The 25,166-nt window shown below is 38.0% G+C and overlaps 1 protein-coding gene across 2 annotated transcripts in view; it reads left to right on the top strand.

The window, feature by feature from the left end:
* SHPK (sedoheptulokinase) overlaps positions 1 to 25,166 on the top strand; it is a 525,836-nt gene that overhangs the window by 55,424 nt on the left and 445,246 nt on the right. For both annotated transcript variants that reach the window (XM_044054329.1, XM_044054330.1), the window contains exon 2: positions 16,620 to 16,929. In XM_044054329.1, coding sequence (XP_043910264.1) covers positions 16,726 to 16,929 — 204 coding nt within the window. In that variant the 5' untranslated portion in view covers positions 16,620 to 16,725. The remainder of the gene's footprint in view (positions 1 to 16,619; positions 16,930 to 25,166) is intronic.

The raw sequence follows: 25,166 nt of genomic DNA, 5'->3' as shown, positions 1-25,166 counted from the left end.
TTTTTGATAAAGACATGACTCTGTACGACTCTACAGTATTCATGTAGACATTTTCCTGAAATTATGTTATGTGCAATAAAATGTGGTGGAAATACTGGAATTTTAAATGAGTTCTGGTTTGTGTTAATAAATCACTTTGTGAATAATAAGTGTAAGTGTGAGTGTGATGCAGCAGCTGAAATTCAATGTTAATAAACTTTTAGAGATAAATGTGAGGAAACTGAAGGAGAGAGACAATTCTGTTAGCCCATGAGCGCTCCCCATGAGCGCTCATTACAAGTATTGCCCCGATAACGGAAAAGTTATTACTAGAAAATGGAAAGACAAATAATCATGAAGACCAGTGATTATAGAGACAGTAGAACCAAGAACTGCTAGAGATCTGAAACAGTACTCCATAGTAAAAAAAATGGCTGTATGGGTTTCTGTAATGGAAATTTGAATAGGATGTTGGCACAGAACAAAGGACCTAAGATGTATATCTATTTTCCAAAGTAGACAGCAGTACAAGATAAAGAAGTCACTGATCCAGTTGTTAAGTTTTGTAATAAAGTAATATGGTCACTAGTTAATGTGTGATCTCATATTTTGTTGTAAATAGTTTGTGTGTTTAACTCTTTTTACTTATGGAGCAATGCCAATTCATACTTGAGATTAAGACCAGATAGAATGGTTGATTTGTAATATTTGGATTTACTTGCTTAATAATGGCAAGGTATTGAAAGTTGAACTTGAGCACTGTTTGACATGAGACTAGTTTATAAATATTAACTCCAGACCGATTCTCAGGTCTAGTGAAGAAAATATGGACTGGCTGTCTCTGCAGGCTGCACATCACCAACAACAAACTGGATATCCTCCGAACAGCTGGTCTGAGCTGTGGCTGCAACCAAGGCTGAAATCATTGCCTCCTTGGTCAGAATGGCATGAGAGGGGGTCACAGTAATATTAACGTAAATCATGATGATGGCTCCAAAAATGATGTTATGATTTTACCATTTAATCAAGAGGCCCCACATTTAAAGGGAATGAAGAAAATTTGCGGAGCCTTATTAAATGATGACCTGAAAAACAAATTAGGGTCACAGCTTAAGATTGTTTTCAGTAGATGCAAAAATATTAAAGAAATTTTGGAGAGGGACATGGATACTAAAAAGAACAATTATGCCTCTAGGATGCACAAATGTGGCTTCTGTTCAAGCTGCAGATTTGTTCAGGGCACTGAAATTGTAACACTAAAAATGTTGTTTATATTGCTACCTGCATTTTATATAGGCAAGACCACCAGGAAACTACATGACAGGATTATAGAACACAACAGGGATATTAGAAATGCAAAGTGTACCAGTGCCCTTTACACACACAGTTCAGAGTGTACAAATTTCAAAAAGTTCCTATTTTTTGTTATTGATAGAGTTTTGGTCAGTACAAGAGGGGGCGACGTTGACCTTGATCTGCAGATCAAGGAAAATTGAATGGCAATTAAGACTCAATGCCAGGGTGAAACCTGGAATTAATGACACAATTTCCATCTCGAGCACCTTGAAAAAAAAGAGCAAAACAGGTTTAAATACAGGCTATTTCACACCTCTGTGAATGCTAGCAGTTTTTAGGAAAGCAAAAAAATTTTTAAATATAATATTTTTAAACAATTTTTAACAACTTGTATATGGTTTTATTACTTAGCATTTTATTCTGTTATTGTAATAATTCCAATAACATGGATGTCATTCATAAACTAGTACATTATTCATGAATGCATGATGTTACAGGAAATGATGTCAATCTGTTCTTCCTATTAATGTGACTGTTGTGAATTTTTATTTGACTCTGATGATGCCTGGATTGTAAAAGGCGAAAGCGCTAAGTCTCTGGTGATTTTATCGTATTTAAGCAGGGGCGGCTCTTGGCATCGGACTGCCAGACTGCAGCCCCCTCAGCTAAAAAGAAGAAAATGAAAAAAAAATACCTTTTCTTGTATGACAGTACTGCAGATGTTGTTTTTTTTGTTTAAATGCGAAATTCGAGTCCGCGACTCAAAAGTACTCGCATGCGCACTTTAAGCGCCTCGGGTTGCGGCGGTTTTCAATAGATTTTTTTATTGTTTTCATTGCAGCCCGGTGGAGTAATTAAGGCATCATTGTGATGCCCAGAAGTCTATGCGGTTCCAAACCGCATAGAATTGGAAGGGGCTCGGACTGTGACGTCCACAGGCACGTCATGACGTGCTTGCTGGGCTAAATGCTGCTGATTGGTTGAATTTGGTTCTCGCTCTCTTCCCAGGCTTTATGTGCTGGGAAAAGAGCGAGAATCAATCACCTCTATAGATCGGGTATATCTCACTTAAACTTATCAATGCATGTAGTGAGGAAAGAGTTTAGTGGTTTGCAGACATGATTTGAGAGTCATTGAGTGATTTGTCAATGCAAACCCATTGTCCCTTACTAAAAACAGTAACTATTTAAAGCACTTTGATGTCACATGAAAGCGTAGCAGGAGATACGAGCTAAAAGTCACACCAAGGCTAACAAATATGTACAATCTCTTGCTTCATTTGAAAGAGGGTACAGTGATAAATTTATTCATATCCACTTTGAATAATGATGAATTTATATTTCTGTTTATAGATTTGTATCTTTTAGCCTATTTATGATGTTCTCAGTCCATGCATTTGCACTGTGTAAATACTGTTTGCAAGAATTTCTTCAATTCTTGCTTTATTGCTATTGACATGTACCTGTCTTCATCATTGCCATAATTCTTCCTGTATACACCTATATGTTTGTGAGAATTATGTATATACTGTGCCATTAAGTCTGGAACTTTTCCTAATTCTCAACTGTAAATGATCTCTGCTTAGTTACACCTCTCACAAACAAATGCACAAACATTTTCAGACTTAGTCTGAAAAAATCTTGTGTGTGACATAACAGCCTACTGAATTTTTGGTATTCAATAAAAGGAGTGGTCTATATTTTCTGCATTTACATATATGTATTTTTTCTGAAATGGAGGTAAAATTTTTGCATGTGACTGTAAATATGTATAATGACCTGCAAACATGAGTAATACAGAGTAAGACATCAATTTGCATAATGCAGAAGAATAAACCTGCTTGCTGTCTGGCCTTTATACAACATAAAAGAGTTGGAGTATTTTTGCATGCCAAAAGATAAACCTTGCTTGAGCTAGTGTATATGCTCTTATAAACAGCTATACTTGATAAAGAATTGTGTTACCAATACTAAAATGATGAATTTCTCTGATGAAGACAGAGTGGCATAATTGAAATGTATTACTGCCATCTCTGCTTCACAATCATCTCCATCCTATCTGTAACAGAAGACCCATAGTGTTATAATCTATAAACCAATGCCAGTAAAATGCACATGCACAAAAATCTAAACTATACAGCCATCGGAAATAATATAAATTGCTCCTCAAAAATTAAATGAATCATGAAAAATATCTGTCAGTGCAATGTAATCTCATGCTATAGCAGGAAGACAAAATACTATATAAAACAAAGAAATTTGTGAAACTGACAAATCCACTGGAAAACAACAAATGTAAACAACCAAGCAGTAAGACATCAGTGTAAGCATTAAAAACAAAATAAAAAATTCAGAAATGTTTAATGAAGTGAACCAAGGCATTGAATTTAGACTGAAAACACACACACACACAAAAAAAAAAAAAGACAAACAAAAAATGAAAACAATTGAAAGGTAATGCATTCAAAAAACATAGAAACTAAAACAGGTAAACAGAAATTTCAGCAGAGCATCACCATGTCTTTTTGTTCTGTCTTTCGGCTTTTCCCGGTTAGAGGTCGCCACAGCGGAACTCCGGTCCGCTAATGATTGGTAGTAGATTTTTACGTGCCGAGTTGCCAGCCCTGACACACAACCTTCAAAGAAGGTACACCCATTCACACATGTCTCCACGCAGAAGACGCTCTAGCTGAGAATCGAACCGGACAGCGTCTTGCTGTGAGGCGACAATGCTACCGCATCACCATGTCTAACAATATTATAATATAATATAGCCTAATAAAGTAGGAATAAGTCCCTTTCTCACCCACAGAAGAATTACCAGCTGGCTTACAGAAAGGATGCAGGAGATCAAAACAGGGGAAGCTATACAAACAAAAAGACCAGTCACCAGTGGAGTCCCCCAGGGTTTGGTATTAAGAACTCTTCAGTTCAGCATCTAAGTCTTAGAAGTAAAAGCCATTACCAAAGGAAGTGTGATCTTTGGAAAAGTGAGGGAGTAGATTACATGGAAGGCTCATCTCAAACAAATCACTGGTGCCATACTCATGGATAAATTAAGCATAGTGTGAGACAAGATCAAGAAAAATTTGAAGAAAATGTATGTTAAAATACTGATAATAATAGGAAACTATTTTATAGATGCAGAAGATGTGGCAGGAGAAAAGACAAACAAATTGATAAATTGTGTGTAGATTCTATAATTTATTCTCGGATACAACAGATTATAGATATACTTACAAAATCTTATGCAAAACATTCTGGCTCCTCCAAGGGGTGATAAGTTCCCCCTAGTGACATCCAGGTAATCTCAGATACGGAAATCAAATTAGATTATGGCTGCGATTCAATAAAGCCAAAACAGTGTGTCAAGTGGTTGGGAGGGTGTCCTAATGGTTAAGGTGTTTGCCTTACAAACACAAGGTGCAGGGTTTGAGCCTCACAAGGAATAATTGGCTAGGCTTAAAATGGTTCACAAGGGCAGTTAGCTTAGTACTAATCTATGAACCTATGAATAGTGTAGAAGCTTCTGCATGGAATATGTTCACTGAGCAATCCAGTAAACAAGGCTGGGTGTGCATGAGTCTGCCTGCACTATTCTGACACGGCCACCACTGAATAATGCTAATTACCTCATTTGCTGGTGAAAACCATGCGAATAAGGTGAATTAGTGATTCAGTAAGCAGGCAGGCATCCATATCAGAGCAGTATCCGTTGCAGAAATGTATTCGATTACTAACCATGTACATTTCTGCAAAAATCAAAACGGGGGCATGACAACTCAAAGTAAAGCATGTGTTATGACTATTAGGCATGCCAATGGCCAACAATATGGCTATTGGCATGGAAAACAGTTTCAAAATTATGAAAATTAAAGTTTATTTATTTTTTTGGCCAATTTCAGCCATTTAAGCATAGCGCAGTGGCATGCAAACGAGATTATGCAGAAAATAAAAAAATGTAAAAAGACAATTTTATGTGAAATATGAATGTTGCCATAGCATGCAGAACCAAAACAATAACAGGTAACACTGGTAGCTAAGGAGATAGGCTCCAGTGTAGTGGTGTAACAAGGGACTAAGGCAGTGGGGTATGCAAATGAGTTACATTTATTGAATAGAAAAATGGGAGACTGTGTCTGCCTGCATCTAACTGTGTATGAGCTATAATGCTGTAGTGCAAGCAGGAGAAGCTGCTGACATTTAAAGGTGGTGTGTCACGCTTGGTGTAAGCACACTGGAGCTCTGCTGCCTTTATTTGTGCTCAGCTAAGCTAGGGGGTGTGTCTGAGCTAGTTTATGAAATGCTAAGCATGTTTGAGTCCTTGGGAAGGTCCTTTCTGTTCAATACTGTTTACTGTAGCTGCAGGGCTGCAGGGCTTAAACACAATGGAAATTTCAAAAAAAAAAAAAAAAACAGGAACCAGCAGAACTGTTTACATTTGAGCAGCAGGTTTACATGGTGCACCACGGGGCTTATAAGGTGTGAAAATGGGAAGAAAACATGGGAAATAGCAGAATAAAGGCACTCAAGTACAAATAATATAGCTGGCAGGTGGAATGTATCATAGTCAGCCGATCACACAGGCAGCATCTGCAGCACACAGTATAAACTATTCAAACACCTTTCAGTCTGCTTTTCCCCACAAACTCTGCAGATGACCTGCACCAGTCGCCCCTGGAATTCCAGATACTTGCTAAGGCTCTTGCTGCCCCTATAAAGAACTGCCAACATTGAAAGCCTTTCTGTTGCCATGTAGAGAATACTTAACTAGATAATGTATAAGCCTTGGGTATTGAAATGCATATGCCAGTATTTGTAATAAAGGACAGAATTACATTATTAAGAGTCTCATTACACTTGGAGACTTCCAGTCATCTCTGCAGGCTTTACCTGTAAACCGAATGCCAATTACGTGGTCCATAATCTGTACAGTAATCCTTTTAAGCAATGTATCTTGAGCTTATTTCTTGTTTGCTTTTCATTTTTTACTTTGATCATGTTTTCCCCATGAAACAAGTAGATGTCAGGCAGCAGGTCTTTTTTTGGATAAGGAACATTTTTACAAGTGGGGGCATCAGAGATTTCTACTTTCAGTATGTTACTTGGTACTTTAATAAAGCTGAATATAAATTATAATTAGAACTGCAGTGCAAGAAGTGGTTTGAGTTGAGTGCTGCTTGTTTTTCTTATACTTGATTTTGACTGGCATTCCATTAATATATTTAAAAAAAAATAATTTATTTTTTCATGCCTCACAACCTTTTTTGTTTCTGTCATGCAGCCAATGCATTGAAATATTTTTATTCTTCTACACTTCATTTTGTCTTGATTGGACTCTCATAACGACGGTTTGGCACCCAGGGCAGTATATTTAGTTTTTGTGGTTTGCTACTACAGGTGTGTGTGTGTGGTAGGGAATACCTCAAGCTTGAACCCTGTACCTTGTATGCAGGTGTTAAAGACCTGAATTCCCTACCCATTACCATTTGTAAAAAAAAAAAAATGCAGATTTTTGCCTCATATTTGATCTGATCTGTTTCTCATAATATCTGTGGTTTGTAAATGTTGCAATGCTTGATATTTGATGGTGCAGTGGTAGCATTGTTGCCTCACAGCTGCAGGTTCTCAGGTTTGATTCTTGGCTGGGGTGCCTTCTTTGTGGGGTCTGCATCTTCTCCCTGTGTTTGTGTGGGTTTGCTTTTGTGTCCTCCCATGTTACAAAGACATGTCTGCATTATTTCTTCCTGGGCCTCTGCTGAATTTTTTTTTTGTTCCAAGTCAGACTGTCCTGATTAACAAATGTTAAATAAAATTGACAGGCATTTGAATTTCAGACTTCAGGTTTCTGAATGTTTAATTCCTTGCATATTTGATGGTGCAGTGGTAGTATTGTTGCCTCACAGCTGTAGGTTTTCTGGTTTGATTCTTGGCTGGGGTGCCTTCTGTGTGGAGTCTGCATCTCCTCCCTGTGTTTGTGTGGATTTGCTCTGGTGCCCTGTCATTTTACAAAGACGTGTCTGCAGTATTTCTCCCTGGGTCTCTGCTGAAAATTGTTTTTGTTCTGTCAGCAGTAAAATTGACAGGCATTTGAATTTCAGACTTCATGTTCTTCAGAAAATACATAGTAACACAACCGTAACACAACCTCTTATTCTAGAAATTTTCTAAGTTTATAAGTTGAATATTTGAAATTTGTCCCTATTTTTGGGACTGTATTCCCCCATTATTGGCTTTGTCCAGGTTTTTTGTGCTAAGGTTGACAGCTAAGGCAAGAACTGAATTCACTGAATATGTTTGAGGGCTGTATTGCCTCATTACTGGGCTTGTCCAGGTGTTTTGCACTAAGAGGTTGACAGCTATGGTGAGAACTGAATTCACTAAATGATAGCCATTTAAGTTTCAGTCTTCCTCTCTTTTACAAAGCAGCTGATTTGACGTAGTGGTATGTTGCTCTGACTGTTTTGCACAGGGACCTTGGCAGTAAAATGTATGGTGGTAACGCAGCATTTCTCTTTCACAAAGCAGCTGATTTGGCGTAGTGGTATGTTGCTCTGACTGTTTTGCACAGGGACCTTGGCAGTAAAATGTATAGTGGTAACACAGCCTTTTATTCTAGCAACTTTCCAAGATTATACAAGCAATGTTTAATGTGTCCCTGGTTTTTGGGCTTTTGACCCCCCCCCCAATACTGCGAAGGTGAGATGCAGTTGAGTATTGAGTAGATTTTACAAGGAGCTGAGAGCTGCAGGGGAACAGAAGTTTAGTGTTGCTTAAGTGAAGTTAGTTTGCCTTGTTAATAGCACAACAGGTTGTGTACTTGCTTTTGATGCAGAAGACTGTGGGTTCTACTCCCACAAGGGGTGGATGCTGCCGTATTGAGAATGTTTTCCTTGGTGAAGATACTAACTATGAGTCTGTTATCAGTTTGCCATCCATTTCCTCTTGCAATATTACTAGCTTATCATTTTTTTAATGTAATATAGGCAATTTATTCCTGAGGGGCAACAGACACTTTATTTTTCGATGAAACCATGAAATATAAAGGTGTTTGCTAGCAGCAACCTCTTCATTAGTTACAGATTTCTTTAATGTGGAATTATTTAGATGACTTTTACTTCTTCAGAGATTGTGCATATTTACTGATAATGGACTGTAGAATTGTGCATATTTACTGATAATGGTGGACTGTAGAATTGTGCATATTTACTAATAATGGTGGACTGTGGAAGTCTGAGTAGACTTTTATGATAAATGTTCTGAACTGGGCAGTTTTGCCATTATGGGTGCATGCGTTTTGTTTCATTGCTTACTGGAAAAATGTTCAAAACAAATTTAAAACCCCCTCTAACAACTGTACTGTATTGTACAAGGAATATAATTTAGTACAATGAGGAAGGTGTATCAAAGAGCACATGTATGTTTCATATGCAAGGGGCCTATGATTTGAAAACAGCCCAAAATTAATCTTTATCTGCCACTCGCAAAATGTATTTTCTTTGAATGTGGGTTTCAATGCTGTTTCAAGGGCAGAGATGTTTTAATGCTAAGTTTTCATTGTGAGACTGCATTGCTTTGTTTAGCAGATGACTTAGTGTTTGTGCTGTAAAATACAAAATAAAACTTTCAAATGAAGTCCAACTCATCATAGAAGTAAAGCAGTATGCACATTAATGTTTATGGTAAATGGAGTGAAATAGCCAAGTAATGGTTCATTGGAATGGCTGTAGAGGCTCCAGTCAACCATGATTTTGTCAGGGGGGAAGGGCAGCAAACTCAGACAGGCCCAGCTGAACTATACCTCCCAACTGTCCAGATTTTCAAAGAATGAATAGATTTTTGCTTCTTATTTTTGGTTTGTTCTTCATAAAATTTGTAGTTTTCTGGCAAATCATTTAGGAATTAAGTCACTAAATAATGATACACTGAGTTTCAGACTTCATAACCTTCAGAAAAATGCATGCTAAAGTAAGAACTGTTATTCTATCAACTGTCTCAATTTATACAAGAGCCATTTTTAGTACTGTTTATATGTTCCCCCAATATATTTGGCCTTGTTCAGATTTACTGCATTAACAGGTTGAGAGGTGCATGCAAATACATTGCTTTATAGAATTAGGCATAGCCAACCTCTCAACTGTCTCTGATTTTGGCTCAAAATGTTGCTCTTCCCCCTAATAATCCCTCTGCAAAATAGCAATTTTGGAAGAAAACATGGCGGGTTTACAATTAAGAAATAACTGTAATAATCAAAGTTATAGATTACTTGAAATGCATGTAGATTCTTTTATTTTGTCAGCTCTTCAAGTTAGCAGTACTAATATTAAAGTGTCCCTTCTTTGACAGGTTCCCAGCTGTATTGTGTGACTATTTTATATTTTTGCATCACATTTTTGGTCCATTTTTCATAAAATTGTGTTTTTTGGCAAATTAGTGACAAATCATTAAAGACTGAAGTTAGAAAATAATGACAGACATTTGAGTTTCAGATTTTATACCCTTCAGAAAATTCATACTAATGCAAGACCTATTCTATTATCTTTCTAAGTTTATTAGAGCACTATTTAAAAATTGTCCTTATTTTTGGGCCTTTGTCCTACTTCTGTGTATGGCTTTGTCCAGATTTTTTGCTCTGAGGATGAGAGGTATGACAAATGTGTCAGGGTCATCACAGTCAGCCAGAGACATTTCAAATTGTGACATACTTGTTGCACCCCACTCCCCCATGTAGTGACTCTGGATGTGTCCAAGCAAGGCAAGGAGTAGTTATGCAGTGTAAATGTGCAGTGTGTCCCCCTATCCAAGGTAGACGCAAGTACTACAGTGGCTTTTCATCTGTCCTTGATTTTGCAGAACGGTCTGGGTTCTGTCATATTTTTGTACTGTTGATTTATGCTTCTTACTCAGATTTATGCTTATTACTCAGAAAGTGCCTGTTGCTCTGTGTTTAAGTAGCAATGCTTTAATGACCATAAGGTAAGCTTGTCTGAGATTGTAAGATGCAAGTAAGCTTTAATAAGCATACTGTTAAAGAATTGCCAACATTGAAAGCCTTTCTGTTGTTGCCATGCAGAGAATACTTGACTAGATAATGTATAAGCCTTGAGTATTAAAGGACAGGATTCCATTATTTTAAAAAGCTCATTACACTTGTGGGAGACTTCCAGTCATCTCTACAGACTTTACCCGTAAACTGAACAGAATGCCAATCATGTGTGGTCCATAACCTGTACAGTAATCCTTTAAGCAATGTATCTTGAGCTTGTTTCTTGTTTGCTTTTCATTTTTCATTTGATCATGTTTTCCCCATGAAACAAGTAGATAGTTGTCAGGCAGCAGGTCTTTTTTTTGGATAAGAAACATTTTTACAAGTGCGGGCATCACAGAGATTTCTACTTTCAGCATGTTACTTGGTACTTTAATAAAGCTGAATATAAATTATAATTAGAACTGCAGTGCAAGGAGAAGTGGTTTGAGTTGAGTGCTTCTTGTTTTTCTTATACGTGATTTTGACTGGCATTCCAGTAATATATTTAAAAAGTAATTTATTTTTTCATGCCTCACAACCTTTTGTTTCCATCTAGCTATTAAGTAAGCTGTCATGCAGTCAATGCATTGAAATATTTTTATTCTTCTACACTTATTTTTGTCTTGATTGGACTCTCATAATGATGGTTTGGCACCCAGGGCAGCGTATTTAACTAAAGTTAGTTTTTGTGGTTTTGAGCATAGCTCCTCCCCTTCCCCTCACCCATTCAGCTGTCTCCTGCAGCCCCCCTTTGATTTGAAGTCACCAGCCGCCACTGTATTTAAGTGACTGCTTCTTGTGCAAGAACACATTGGTTTGCCTGTTTATTTTTTTACTGTATTTACCACACTCTTTAGCAATTGGATCTTTGTCAGCTTTGTCTTCAGTGCCCTTTCCAAGGTGAAAAACACTACATCGATGGACCCCAATATCTTGTGATACTTACTAAATAGCATGAAACATGACCTCTTTGGTTCATTTGAATCACTTTTTGACTGGAGCCTGCAGTCAGGGTTTGTGCTCAAGAAATGGAAGATGCCTACAGTCATTCCCCCGCACAAATGAGGTCAAACCACTGATTCGGGTAACTACAGGCCGATAAGTCTGACCAGCCTTATATGTAAGGCCATGGTATGTATCCTCATGGACAGGGTAAATGAGGACATAGGTAACGTGCCAATGCTGGGCCCATCACAGCTTGGCTTTTTTAAAGGAAGATCATGTCTATGAAATCTGGTGGACTTCTTTGAGAGGGTCACCAATGCAAGGAATGAGGGTAAGACTCTGCACACAGCTTACCTTGACATAACCAAAACCTTTGAGACAATACCCCACTCAGGCATTGTAGACAAGCTCATTAAATTTAAACACTTTTATCACCTGTTAGCCAACTGGCTCACTGATTGGACCCAGGAGGTCAAATAGGTGAGGTCACCTCCACTACAAGGCCAATTATTAGCAGAAACCCCTAGGGCTTGGTACTGGGCCTGCTCATTTGTTACATCTGCTTCTCTGACGTGAAAGCAAATGCTGAAGGTTTATGGGTGACTTATGTTTGCAGATGATGTCATCAACTCCCCTGCATGCACTAACATTCTTCAAGAAGGCCTATCTCTGACTAACAAATGGTGCTAAAGCCATGGTCTTAAACTCAATGCTAAGAAATGCATAATTGAATCCTTTGGGAAGCCATCCATCCCAGCTAATTACCATGTTGATAATACGCCCCCTAATAGTCGACCCAGTGGTCAGGGATCTGAGTATGCATGTAGGTTGTAGCCTTACCTTCGGCCACCATGTTGCCACAGTGGTGAGGAAGTCCTTTTATGTTGCTCAACTACATAGTAAGGAAATGGCATCTAGGTCCAAAGAGGTCATTATCCCCCTGTGTTCTGCCTTCATCAGGCCAATTACAGAGTACAGTGCTCCCTTCGCTGTGTACCTGACCAGACATATGCAGCAACTAGAGTGACCTCAGTGGTTTCTTACAAAAAATACACGGCGTAACAAACCTGTCTTATACAGAGCGCCTTAAAACTCTTTCCTTCTGTTCAGTCTCCTATAGATTGCTGAAAGGTGATGTATGTCTGGCTTACAAGGCATCCACAAACCCCGCAGTTTTGAATCTCCTGCATATTCATAAGTCAAACAGTACCAGAAATGCAATGTCTGGGGACCTGGATTTTGTCTGTGACTTAAACGAAACATGGTGGAGAGGCAGATATTTGTCCCAGAGACTGCCCTTCCCTTGGAACAGGCTTCCCATCCAAGTGAAGCTGGGTTTGCCTATTACCCAATTTAAGTGCAACCTAGACCAGTGGATGGGAAACAGGACATTTACAACAGGCCTGGTACCCATGTCCCTTATAGACAGAGGTAGCCTGTAAGTGCCTGGCTCTTAATATCCTATCTGGATACAGGACATCATTTATTCTTTTGGGAAAACTTTGCTAGGCTTTGAAAGGCGCCTTGGGTCATTGGCTTAGTAAGAATCTATGAATCATGAATCTAATCTATAAGAAGTATAAAATCATTGTAACTCACCAGCAGGCTAGCAAAACTTCAGAGGGGAACTATACCTGTAAGTTAACATTTCTTAAGTTATAGTATAACAGCCTGTTACATAATTTTATTTGTCCATCTCTCCTTAATCAGAGTCTTATACTTCTTTTTTCACTGCCTTATTTTCTTCCTCCTGCATTTGACCAATGTCTTTATTATCTCAGGTTTAGTAATCTCTCTCCTCTTCTGTGCAATAAACTTCACCAAAGTTTGGTAGTCTCCTGTCATCATATCTTGCCCATTGTTCTAAAATTTGTCACTATTTCTCTCCACTCTAGTCTTCTTACTCCATCCTGTAATTGCTCCCAGAAGTACACCTTTTCATTTCTTTGACCACTTCAAATGTATATTATACCATGACCCCCCCCCCATTAATATTCCAAAACGTGCACGCTAATTGGCCAGCGTGCACGTTGTAAATCGACTTATACTAATGGAAAAAGGTCCGGTCGCCCGGACTTTTTCCATTAGTATAAGTCTTTTTTAAAACACTGTCTCGCTATGTTAAAGGAGTTTAACATAGCGAGACAGCTTTAAAATAAGCAACGGAGATTCTCCGTTGCTTTTTTTTAAAGCTGTCTCGCTATGTTAAACCCATTTAACATAGCGAAACAGTTTGTAAAAAGCAACGGAGATCTTGCTTTCTCCGTTGCTTTTCAAAACTGTATCGCTATGTTAAATGGGTTTAACATAGCGAGACAGCTTTAAAATAAGCAACGGAGATTCTCCGTTGCTTTTTTTAAAGCTGTCTCGCTATGTTAAAACCATTTAACATAGCGAAACAGTAAAAAGCAAAGGAGATCTTGCTTTCTCCATTGCTTTTGCCAACAGCTCTGATGTACTGCGTAGGCATATGCATGCGCAGTACATCAGAACTGCAGCGGAATACCAGACAGCTGTGGAAGGGCAGCAAGGAGGCATTATACAATGCCATTATTTAAGAAAAGTAATTTTTTTTTTCTTAAATAATGTCATTGTATAATAGCAATAATCCACTTCTGGGTGTGGGTAATGCTGGATTTACCCACGGTTGGCTTTGTTTGGTCCCGAGGGCGAATGCCAACCGTAGGTAAATCCAGCATTACCCATACCCAGGCGTGGGTTATTGCTAAAATAACAAACACCTGTCATGCACCAAGAAACCACAAAGACCAGTCTGAAATTAAATGAATAAGCTCTTAAATTCCTTTATTTGTATGGAACATTTTCAGATTCACATCAAATAAAAAACTCTGCTGTGTTAAAAAACTGTAGCAACCAATAACAGTGCTTGAAAGACCTTACTAATTCATTTTTAAATAAACAGATATAACTACAATTAAAAACCTTGTTAGTTATATGGCACTATAAAACCTTCTGTATTAATGTAATTAATGTTACTGTAAAGAATTACTTTACTATTACATGTAAATATTAATGATAATTTAAAAATAAATAAGTAAACAATTAATTATTTAATATAGCCTGCTTTAAATGGTAAAGCAGATTAAACCTTGTCGGCTTTGAGGTGGAGAAGACTGGTCAGTGAGTTTCTATCATTTATACCAGGTGGTTGTGTTGCATTTAACAAAACTTGCCAAAACACTTCTAGATTCTAATCCCCTCGAACTCTGATAAACTCTTTCCAATACACAAAAACTAAATTTATTAAAACTTGCACATTCCTTCAAGTGTTTGGCCAACACATTACTACTGTCTTTATGGTGTAATTGTGTTGGTACATCCCCAGCTTTAAGCTTTTTCAGTTTTGCCAACATAAAACGCCAGACATAACAGACATGTAGCTACATAAACTACCTCACTAGTATGACAATCATATGGTCCACAAACGTTTGATACTTTGATTGCAGGATCCACATTTTTTCTGAAATATTGGATCTGTTACTTTTCCCCTCAAATATTTGTGGTATATTTTTACCCTTCTTGAACACTACGTTGGGGTGCTGTCCTGGTCTTCCAATTAAATTGGATACCCCCAAGCACTGGTCCAGTTTTTCCAAGAATAGATCTAATTTCCCTGTTTTTATTGTGGTAGGTCAATATCCTAGTGTTCTGAAACTTATTGTCTTGCTTGTTTACATTACTAAATAATGCTGGATTTCACAGTAGAGGTTTAAACTGTGTGTGTCTATGGGTCGAAATGAATGAAGTTCATCTTTCTAGCATCCTTGTTGGATATTCTCTCTCTAAAAACATTTCATTCGGTTTTAAAAGTTTGAATTAAACATTTCATCCTCAGTGATCAGTCTTGATAAACGTATCATCTGGCCCTTAGCAAGGTTCTTCTTTTACCAATAGAGGTGGTAACTATTGAAATGTAGAAAGCTATTAGAATGTGTGTGGGTGTCCTATAAATGGTAGATTCAGAAATCTGTTTTTTATGATGTTTCTTTAGTTTAACATCCAAAATATTACAACTGTCTCGTTCAATCTGATGTGTGAAAGTCAAAAAAGTAGTTATGGAATTTATATGTTTTACAAATTCGTCAATGCTGTCGTAATTTCCATTCCATAAAATTAATATGTTATCTAGATATCTGTAGAGAGAGAGAGAGTGTGTGTGTGTGTGTGTGTGTGTGTGTGTGTGTGTGTGTGTGTGTGTGTGTGTGTGTGTGTGTGTGTGTGTGTATGAAAACTGATCGATGTTCAGTATCCTTAAGGTCCACAAAAATGTAGTAGATCCCCCAATAAGACCTTTTGTAGCCTCAAGGGGGTCAAAGACTGAACCTCTATTGGAATTTGTTTGCCAAAAATGAAAAGGTTTTTTTTATAATAAACCATATGTACTTGTTGACTTGTGGCATTTTTGTAAGCCATGGCAGAATGTGACTACAGTGATGAAATCACAACACTGTTGTAACTGACAAATGCATTCTGACAATATCTGGTCACCAGTTTCCAGTGGTGCTCTGTCTTCCTTTCTTTCTCTATACTGATTAATGCATAAGAGGTGTCATGTTGACTTGTATATTCCCATTCTCAACATTAACCTGTAAGGGGGGGGGGGGTTGCCCATCAGTTAGCCTTTCAGTGGTTATAGCTGTTGCCAAATATTGTGGTGAAGGTGTCATGTGTCAAGTAGCTGTTGTCTGGAACTGGAAATGATTATTTATTTGTGTGTCTACACCTCCTGTTGTTCTTACATGTCAGACATGAAGTACATGCAAATGCCAGCAATACTGTCCAGTCAGAGCCCTTAGTGTCATATTTTTCAGGCTCAGCTGATAACCTGTGTGCCTAGGAGTAGTGTTTGGATCCCATTCAGAGGATTCTCCTATGATGGAAAGCTCACTTATTTTTTTCTACCTATGATAGCAGAGCATGTAATTGGCTGTTCTGTCCTGCCTCTCCCATTTATCACCTCAGGTGCTGGTTTTGCTGCTCAGACCATAGCTGTCTGTGTTGGATTTGGGGCCTCATCTTCTACTGTAGTCAGGATAACATTTTGAAGGGCGTTCCCCCAAAACTTGAAGTACCGCAATTTCTTCAGAGCCTTTTCATGGTTTTAACACTTCTGTCCAAAGTGCATTTCCTGCCTCTAAATCACCAGCAAAATCATCTCCTGCTATAAAGTTAAATTTTGCTGCCTATATTTCTGAGTTAATATAATGCTTAGGATACAATGGAAGCATCTGCTTGGGAGTGATAATAATTTATTTTAATATCTTATTTTTTTTCAGAAAACCACAGTGTTGTGTAATACTTCATTATTAAATGTATTCCCTTCTAAAATGAATATTATTTATTCTTTTTAGCCATTGTCCAGAAGAAGCAAGTGTTTAAAAGTAAAGAAAAAAATTTCAGCAAAAAAACACAAGGTCTTCCTGCAGACTCTGGCTTCTTCCATTGCTTTTACTCTGTATGTTATTCTGTGTCTCGGCAAACTTCAGACACAATCCGTTAATAAGGATGTCCAGTCCGACTACATCAACCCGCTTTATTCTGGGTATAGACCTCGGTACAACATCTGTGAAAGCTGTTCTCCTGGAAGCTAAATCGGGTACAGTTGCTGCCAGTTACAGCAGACAGACAGAAGCAGATATTCAGAGTGATGTGGAGCCACGGGTAAGTCCAGGTTTGGTATGCTGAATGATTTGGTTTCTCCTGGGGTATAGCACTTTGCATTATAAATATCTGCCTATTACTAAAATAGGCAGCTAAGGTTTTTTTTAATTTTGGTTGTGTCTTTGAAATCACAGTTGTAGACAGAAGCTATGAATGTTCATTTTTTTGAGGTACTGTAACTTTGTAATGTTGGTAAAAGTTTATAAAGCTCACTCTGTTACTAATAGTACAGTTACTTTAAGCACTAATGTAAATGAGACAGAAATGTTTGGGGAGATTTTAAAGTGCAGTGATGTTTTGATTAGATTAGATGAACTCATGGTTGTGTATTTTTAATTGTTCTTCATTAGAAGCAGTACAATGGTTATCTTTATTTTCCTTCCCTGCTGGCTGACCCTCTTTTTCTCTAGCCTGATACACTTCTGTTATGCCTACATAAATATTGTTTTGTATTCTTGCACCCATAATATTGAAGACATTACTTCTCAGGCCTGAAAGACACCTTCTTTTTTACATATACTGTAACCCAGATTTATTTGTATGTGCGCACTTTTACATGCAGAGCTGGATCCAGCACTAGGCAACTTAGGCAGTTGCTTGGGGCCTGCTGCCGGGGGGAGCAGGGATTCACTGACTGGGGAGCTGCCACAACTTTTAATTAAACAATTAAAAAAAATGAATTAAATTTCTTCTTTAATGACGCTGTGCTTCTGTGCAATTTATTCTGTCCTCTTGTGTGTCTGTGCATGCATCTTTAGTATGATGCATGTGCAGCCGGGTGGATTTAAATGTTGGAACTTCTTGCTTTCGCTCAGGATTTAAACGCAGAGAACTTGCTGCTGTAAGAGAGAACTGCAATGAGCCATGGAAACTGCTGCTGTGAGAGAGACAAGATATTCCTTCCTGTGTGTGTGTTAGTGTATGTGTGTGTAAAATGCCCTAGTTAGGGATGGCAGGTTAGTTAATTAACTTGCTCAGTCTCAAACCCTGTACCTTGGTTACAAGGAGACAAGAGCTGGAATCCTCTACATCAACTATCAGACTGCTCACTTAGTCATCAAGGGTACATTCACAAGGAATGTGAGTTCCACTGCATTTTCAAGGAAATGTAAACTTCTGTTTTCAATGTGTACCTTTTTATTTAGCAAATGACCATCAGTGTTTGTGCTATAGAATCAAAGCAGTGTTAGTAGTACAATAGGTAGCATACTTGCTTTTTGTGCAGGAGGCTGTGGGTTCTACTCCCACAACCTGTAGATGGATTGCTGATACTGCAGTGCCCTTTTAGGGGGGAAGGGGGTTGCTGCAGTCCTGAGTATGTCTTCCTTTGGACAAGATGCCTAGAAACTATGAACTTGTCAGTTTGCCAGACATTCCCTGTTGCAATACTATCAGCTTACAGATGTTTATAATGTAACATAGGAAATGTATTCTTCAAGAGCAACAATTTGTATTTGAATTTGTAGATGAAACACTGAAATGTACAGTTGTTTGCCAGCAGCAACCTCTTTGTTAGTTACAGATCTCTTTACTGTGGAAGTATTCGGATGACTTTTACAGAACAGAGATTGTGCATGTTGACTGATATTGGTGGATTGTATTGACAGAAGTTTGAGTGGCCTTTTATGGTTGAAGTATTCTAAAATGGGTATTTTTGTCATAATTGGTTCATACAAATCCGGTCAACAAATGGTAAATAAAAATATATATTGTTTCATTGCTTGCTTGAAAAATGTTCAAACCTACAAATTTAAAGTGCAGTCTAACAAGTGGTGCTGTATTATACAAGGAATATAATTCAATATAGTCAGGAAGGTGAATCGAAGAACACATGCATAGCCTTAAAAATGTGTGCAAGGGGCCTATGGTTTGAAAACAGTCTAAACATACATTTAATCCATCACTGGTCAGATGCATTTTATTTGAATGTGGGTTTCAATGCAGTCTCAGTGAATGTGAGTTTCAAGACAGAGAAGTTTACTGTTGTTCATGCTAAGTCTGTTTTCATTGTGAGACTGTATTTTTTGTTTAGCAAATGGCTGTCGGTGTTTGTGCTAAAAAATCTGAAAAAATTTTTAAATTAAAATTTTACATGTAAATTAAATCCAGATATCGGTATTTGACTTTGGGAAGTCAAATACCACTGCAAATTACAACATCAATAGCACACTCTTTAGAGAGGTGAGGTAAGCAGATAGTTACTAGCTGAACTTTGACTGGCATGTGTACACAGTGGTGAGGAAATCCTTTTATGTGGTACAACTTAAAAGTAAAGGTATGGCATCCAGATCCAAGGAAATTATACTCCCATTGTACTCAGCCCTCATTAGACCAGTAATCAAGTACAGTGCACCATTTGGCATGTAGTTCACTAGGCACTTACAGCAGTTGGAGCAACTTCAGAGTTTCCTCACAAAGAAAATACAGGATGTAAACAATATGAACTATGTGGATAGACTAAAAGGCCTATTCCTTTACTCTGTCTCCTGCCAAAGCGGTGACCTGTGCCTGACCTACAAGATACTCACAAATCCAGCCGTGATTGACTTGCGGATGTTTAGCAGCTCCAACAGCACAAGGGTCACCCAATCTAGGGATCTAAACTTAGTGACTCAAATGAAATTATTTATTTATTCATTTATTTTACATTTGTTGACCAGGATAGTCCGACTGGATACATGTCCGTTTTCAGCGGAGGCCCAGGGAGAAAAGCTCCAAGATAATAATACACATTTAACATTTAGTAAGTGTTAGTTTCAAGCAGATTACAGTCATAAGCAATACCAGCATTTAGCACATATAGTACTAACTTATTATAAAACACTTTACAAAACATTATTTTCAAAGTTAAACATATATAACATTACATTCAGGTTTAAGACACACTGAGCAGCAGTTATACAAGTGACCCTTCCTGAAATGGAGTGGTAGAAATAGTTAGAAGTAGTTGAAGGTAAGGCACCTAGGAAATAGAGAGGTCACTAGTCGGGGACATAACCAATGAGTTTTGAAGTATTTCTTGAGTTTGTTTTTTGAATTGAGTTAGTGAGGGTTCTAGGGTCAGGTCAGCTGGGAGTCTGTTCCATATTTTTCCAACAGAGTTGGCAAACAGAGAGTCCCCAGCTGAGTAGTTGGATTTGTATGTTTGAACTAGGAGTCTAGTGGATGATCGCAGTGGCCAGGTGCTGGTGTAGGGGCTGATAATATTTTTTAGTGCAGGTGTATTTTCTGGTTGGTAATGGACTTTATGTGCCACTATTAGCTGGTTGAACTGCAGTAGGCTTGGCAGTTCAAGCCATCCTAGGCGATTTAGGTTGTGACAGTGGTGTGTCCGGTAGGCTGTGCCAGTAGCAAATCTGGCAATGTGGTTATAGCAGGATGATAGTTTATTAAGATCTGTTTTGTTTAAGTTGGAGAGCAGAGGTGAGGCTTGGAGAAGAGTTGATAGCAGATGGGAATGGGCAATTGCAGTTCTAGCAAGTGGGGTAAGGAAAGGTTTGATTCTGTAAAGAGAGACACATTTTTTTATTAATGGTTTTGATATTTTGATTGATATGCGCATCAAACATCAGGTTGTTATCAACTATGACACCCAGTAGTTTAGTTTGGGCTTCTAGGGAGATGATAGTGCCATCGTTAGCAGTTATGTTGAAGGATGGCAGGGGAGGTCCTGCATGTGAGGAAGAAGAGGAGCAACTTAGTTTTGTTGGGGTTTAGGATTAGATGTTGATTGCAGAGCCATTTTTCCACTGTATTGAAAGTATTTTGGGTTAATGTGAATAACGTAGCTGGTGAGGTGTCAGAACAAATCAAGGTGGAATCATCTGCATATTGAATGCAGGTAGCATCTGGGATGACTGAATGAAGGTCGTTGTTAAAGATGGAGAAAAGAAGGGGTCCTAGTACCGTGCCCTGGGGGACTCCTAATGTGATGGGTAGGTGAGATGATAGCATGTCCTGCCATAGGACTGCCTGTTGTCTGCCCTGCAGGTAGGATTGAAACCATTGGACTTCATGGTTGTTTAAGGAGAAGGCCTTCAAGGTATTTATAAGAATTTTGTGGTCAACCATGTCAAAAGCCTTGGACAGATCTAGAAAGAGTGCTGAGGATAGTTTGTTATTATTGTGGTTGTGGTTAATGACTTTAGAGAGGAGGGGCAGAAGTAGTACTGTGGTGTGGCTTAAAGCCATGCTGAAAGTTGGACAACAGCTTGTTCTATGTGAGGTAGTGCATGAGCTGTATGTGTACACACTTCTCCATAATTTTAGTTAGAGGTGACAGAATAGCTATGGGTCTAAAGTTTGACAGTTCAGTGGAACTGCCTCCTTTATGGAGAGGTATGACATGGGAGATTTTCCATATAGCGGGTACAGTAGCTTCGGATATAGCTCCGTTGATCAAGATTGAGAAGGGGTATGCTATGGTGTCAGCAGCCTTTTGCAGATAGTCTGCTGAGAGGAGGTCGGCAGCCAGGGTAGTGGGTCTTAGTTTCTTAAGTAGGGCATGAATAAGTTGAGTAGGAACAGGTTGGAAGGCAAAGTATGTTTGGGTACTGGGTGTGGCTACATTAGAATTAGAGCCATTGGGAGAGAGTTGGCTGGCTAGAGATTGGATAGTCTCTGTGAAGAAGCTATTGTAGTTATTAGCAATGTCTACTGGGGATTTTTGTTGGGAAGCTGAGGGGGGGGTGGAGTGGCGGTTTGGCCTGGGTGGAGTAATTTGTTTATTCCTGCCCAGAACCTTTTGAGGTTTGTTTTGGTGTTTTTGCAGTAGATGGTAGTAGTGGTTCTTTTTGTCTAAGGTTATAGATTTTTGGTGTCATTCCTTAGCTGTCTGAATCTTAGTTGATCAAGTGGGGCTTTTGTTTTTCGGTAGGTGGTCCATGCTTTTTTCTGAGTGAAATTATGGTTTTGGTATCTTTAGAAAGCCATGGTGCAATATTAACTTTGTTTCTAATAGAGCAGCTGGGAGCATGGGAGTTAAGAATAACAAGGGATTTGGTGTTAAAGTATGCTACTGCTTCATCTAGGGGGAGACTTTTTAGTACTGACCAGTTGCATGCTTTAAGTTCATTTTGAAACTTAGTGAGAATAAAATTCTTGTTGTTTCTTAATGTTCTATAGGTGGGTTGGTAGGAACAGTCTACTTTGAGCTTGATTACATAGGTGAGATAGTGGTCACTTAGGTGATTTAGATTGAAGCTGGGTATTGACGAGTATCCAGTCTAGGGTACTTTCCTTGTTAATGGGTTTTCCTGTCCTGGTGGGGGAGGTTATGATTTGAGTAAATCCCTAGAGATTTATGTGGGTTGTGGGGGTTTCACAAGAGCAAGTGTTCCAGTCAATGTTGAAATCCCCAAGAACCCCAAAAACAATTGTTTCTTGGGGGTAGTTATTGGATAACCAATATAAGAAGTCTTCTAAGGTTTCTGTGTTCCTCCCTGGGGGAATGTAGACACAGACAATGTTTACATTTTGTTTTTGTTAATTTGTAGTTTTGAGATAAGAATGTCAGCATTGTTGAACTGTGGTGGTTGTTGGGTGTCTATGCCGACAGATAGGGTAGACTTGTAAAGTATGGCTATGCTAGGCTAAACGTGTAGGCTAAATGTAGGCTAAATAAACATGTAGGCTAAACATGCTGGAGAGACAGATATGTGTGTCAGAGATCACCCCTTCTTTGGAACAGACTTTCTATTCACATTAAGCAGAGCCCTTCCCTGGCCTTCTTCAAATGCAGTTTGGATCAATGGATGGGGAATCACAAATTGGAATGGGGGTAGTGCCTATGTCTCTTATGAATAGGGGCAGTTTGTAAGATACTGAATGCACAGGCACAAATCCGTGTCATCCTCTTGGCCCTAGGAGCGATATATTGGGTAAAATTAGATTGGATTTCTTATAAATCTGTGTAATCATTGTAGACGTAAAGAAGAAAATAGTATCACACTGACAAATTTGTACAGTGTTTATGGTACCTAGGGAGAAATAGCTATGTACTGGGACACTGGAATGACTGTGGGGGTATACAGTACCATGCCTAGGGGCCCATTTGGCCATGAATAGGTCTCTGTGTGTATGTGTGTATATGTATGTATGTATACATATATAATATATGTATAAATGTGTGTGTGTGGGTGTGTTTGTGCACACACACACACACACACACACACACACACACACACACACACACACACACACACACACACACACACATAATGTGTGTGTCAGATAATGTCTTTTTATTCTTTGGTTGACTGGGCTGATATACAGTTATTTAAGTTATTGCTCCAAGATAGTGTAATTCCATTGTTCTTGTGTGTGTTACACTTGCATGAAATGTTGCATGTTTCTGGTATTTATACTTTCATAATGGCTACTAACTTTTTTCATCTGCTCATGTTTTACAACCATTTTCAATGTGAACATCTAGTTCTCCTGGCTTCCACTTTGCCAATTTCTTCTCCGGTCCTTCTGGATTTAGGATGTACTATAACTCAGTTGTGGAAATAGTTTGTTAGTAATTGCAGCTTATACTGAGTTGCTTTTGGAAGTGAGTATTTTGTTAATGAAAAGTTCTGTACTGAAAATTTCTAAGCCCGACCAAGAAGGGAATGATGTGGAGCCATGAAACTTACAAGTTATTCAAAATATTCTCCCCGAATTGGTTATTTGCTTTTTGCTAGACTAGTTCTTTGGTTTTGCTCTGCACTAGTAGCATTTTACACTCAATCTGGTTCAAGTCCGAGTGTTATGCACTGGCCTACCTAAAATACTTTAGGAATTGTACAAAATGTATTACGTTTTGAAGTTGAAATCTGCAGGCTGCTAAGAAGAACCCTTAAAAAACAGCGAAGTATCTGCTGGAGAAAACTTTTAAAACTTCTGCTTTTCTGAACACTAGATGTGGCAGGAAAATATTTATAGAAATTCAGAGTTGCAAAAAATCTGCAAGCACACACAAACATCATGCTGCAAACTTTACTTGAGGTTTCTTGTGTTTTCTAATGACTGTGTAATGAGAACCCTGCTGATATGTAATAATTCATACAGAACTACCAGCAAGTAAAGTATGACTGGAAATGTCCTAGATCATGCTTTCTGATACTATTATTCTGAAACAAGCAGACACTGTATGACTGACTTTAAATGTTTTTTTTCAATGGCAGCTATATTCCAGGTTACAACAGCTCCATTACTTCCCAACTGAAATTACTGAATGTCATGCATACTGCCTGAATCTACGCAAATACTTAAAGCAAAACACATTATATCATGATGTAGTGTCATTCCAAATGGCCTTTGACATTTCTATCCAGCTATCAAGAATAAGGTATATTTGTTAAGTCCACGCCACTCATCTCAGTCATAATAAAAATATTTATAACTGCTGCTACTTTTCAGTGACAATACATGAGATAACAACTGAACAAAGAGCATGTTTATAATAAGTTTGCAGTATTTTGTTGGTATCTAAATCAAAGAGGAAAAAACAGAGTTAAGCTCAGTAAACCATAATTTTAGGGCCTGCTATAATGAAAGACATCTATAAGCATGCCTTGCAGTAGCTCACACTTCACTAACATTGAGAGGCAGAATGGAAAGAAAGCACACATAGAGACACTTTTGCTGGAATAGTGTATTATTGTATGATAATGCTGTTGACTCGCTTTTTTTTCTTAAACAGTATTTATTAAAAGTCTCTAAATATTATAAATAATAAGCATTGTTTTTATATTTAATGTTTTTCAAAAAGAAATTTTGAAATTCATTTAAATAGAATTATTTACAGAATTTATATTATAAACTCCATTATAGTCTTGTTCATATAAGATGTGTCTGACTCCAGACTGTAACACTTTAAGGTATCTAACAAGGGGTGCTGAGGGGTTATGTTTTTGTCCGTTCATCTTTTATGCTTTCATGATTCCTCTCATTTACTTCATTGTTCAACTTGGAAGTTTATTTGTGCGTTATGCTGTTTTCCATTATTTTGTGACATTGAATTTAACTACATATAAAGAGATCTACCTATTTACTTACTTACTCCAACACAATATGTCACCTACAAATTCCATATAATATATTCTCTATTTCCAAAAGCAGCATAACCCATGTGTTGCATATCATCCCCAAAATAAACTTTATATAACTTATGCATTTTAGACAAACTGCTTTTGAATGTGTACTGCTCTCACTCAAGGTAATGTACTTTTGCATTTCATAGTTTAACACTC

This window comes from Protopterus annectens, chromosome 13.part0, assembly GCF_019279795.1.
Source record: "Protopterus annectens isolate FY-2018-M chromosome 13.part0, PAN1.0, whole genome shotgun sequence".
Classification (NCBI taxonomy): domain Eukaryota; kingdom Metazoa; phylum Chordata; order Ceratodontiformes; family Protopteridae; genus Protopterus; species Protopterus annectens.
This window is presented reverse-complemented; position numbering and strand designations above follow the sequence as displayed.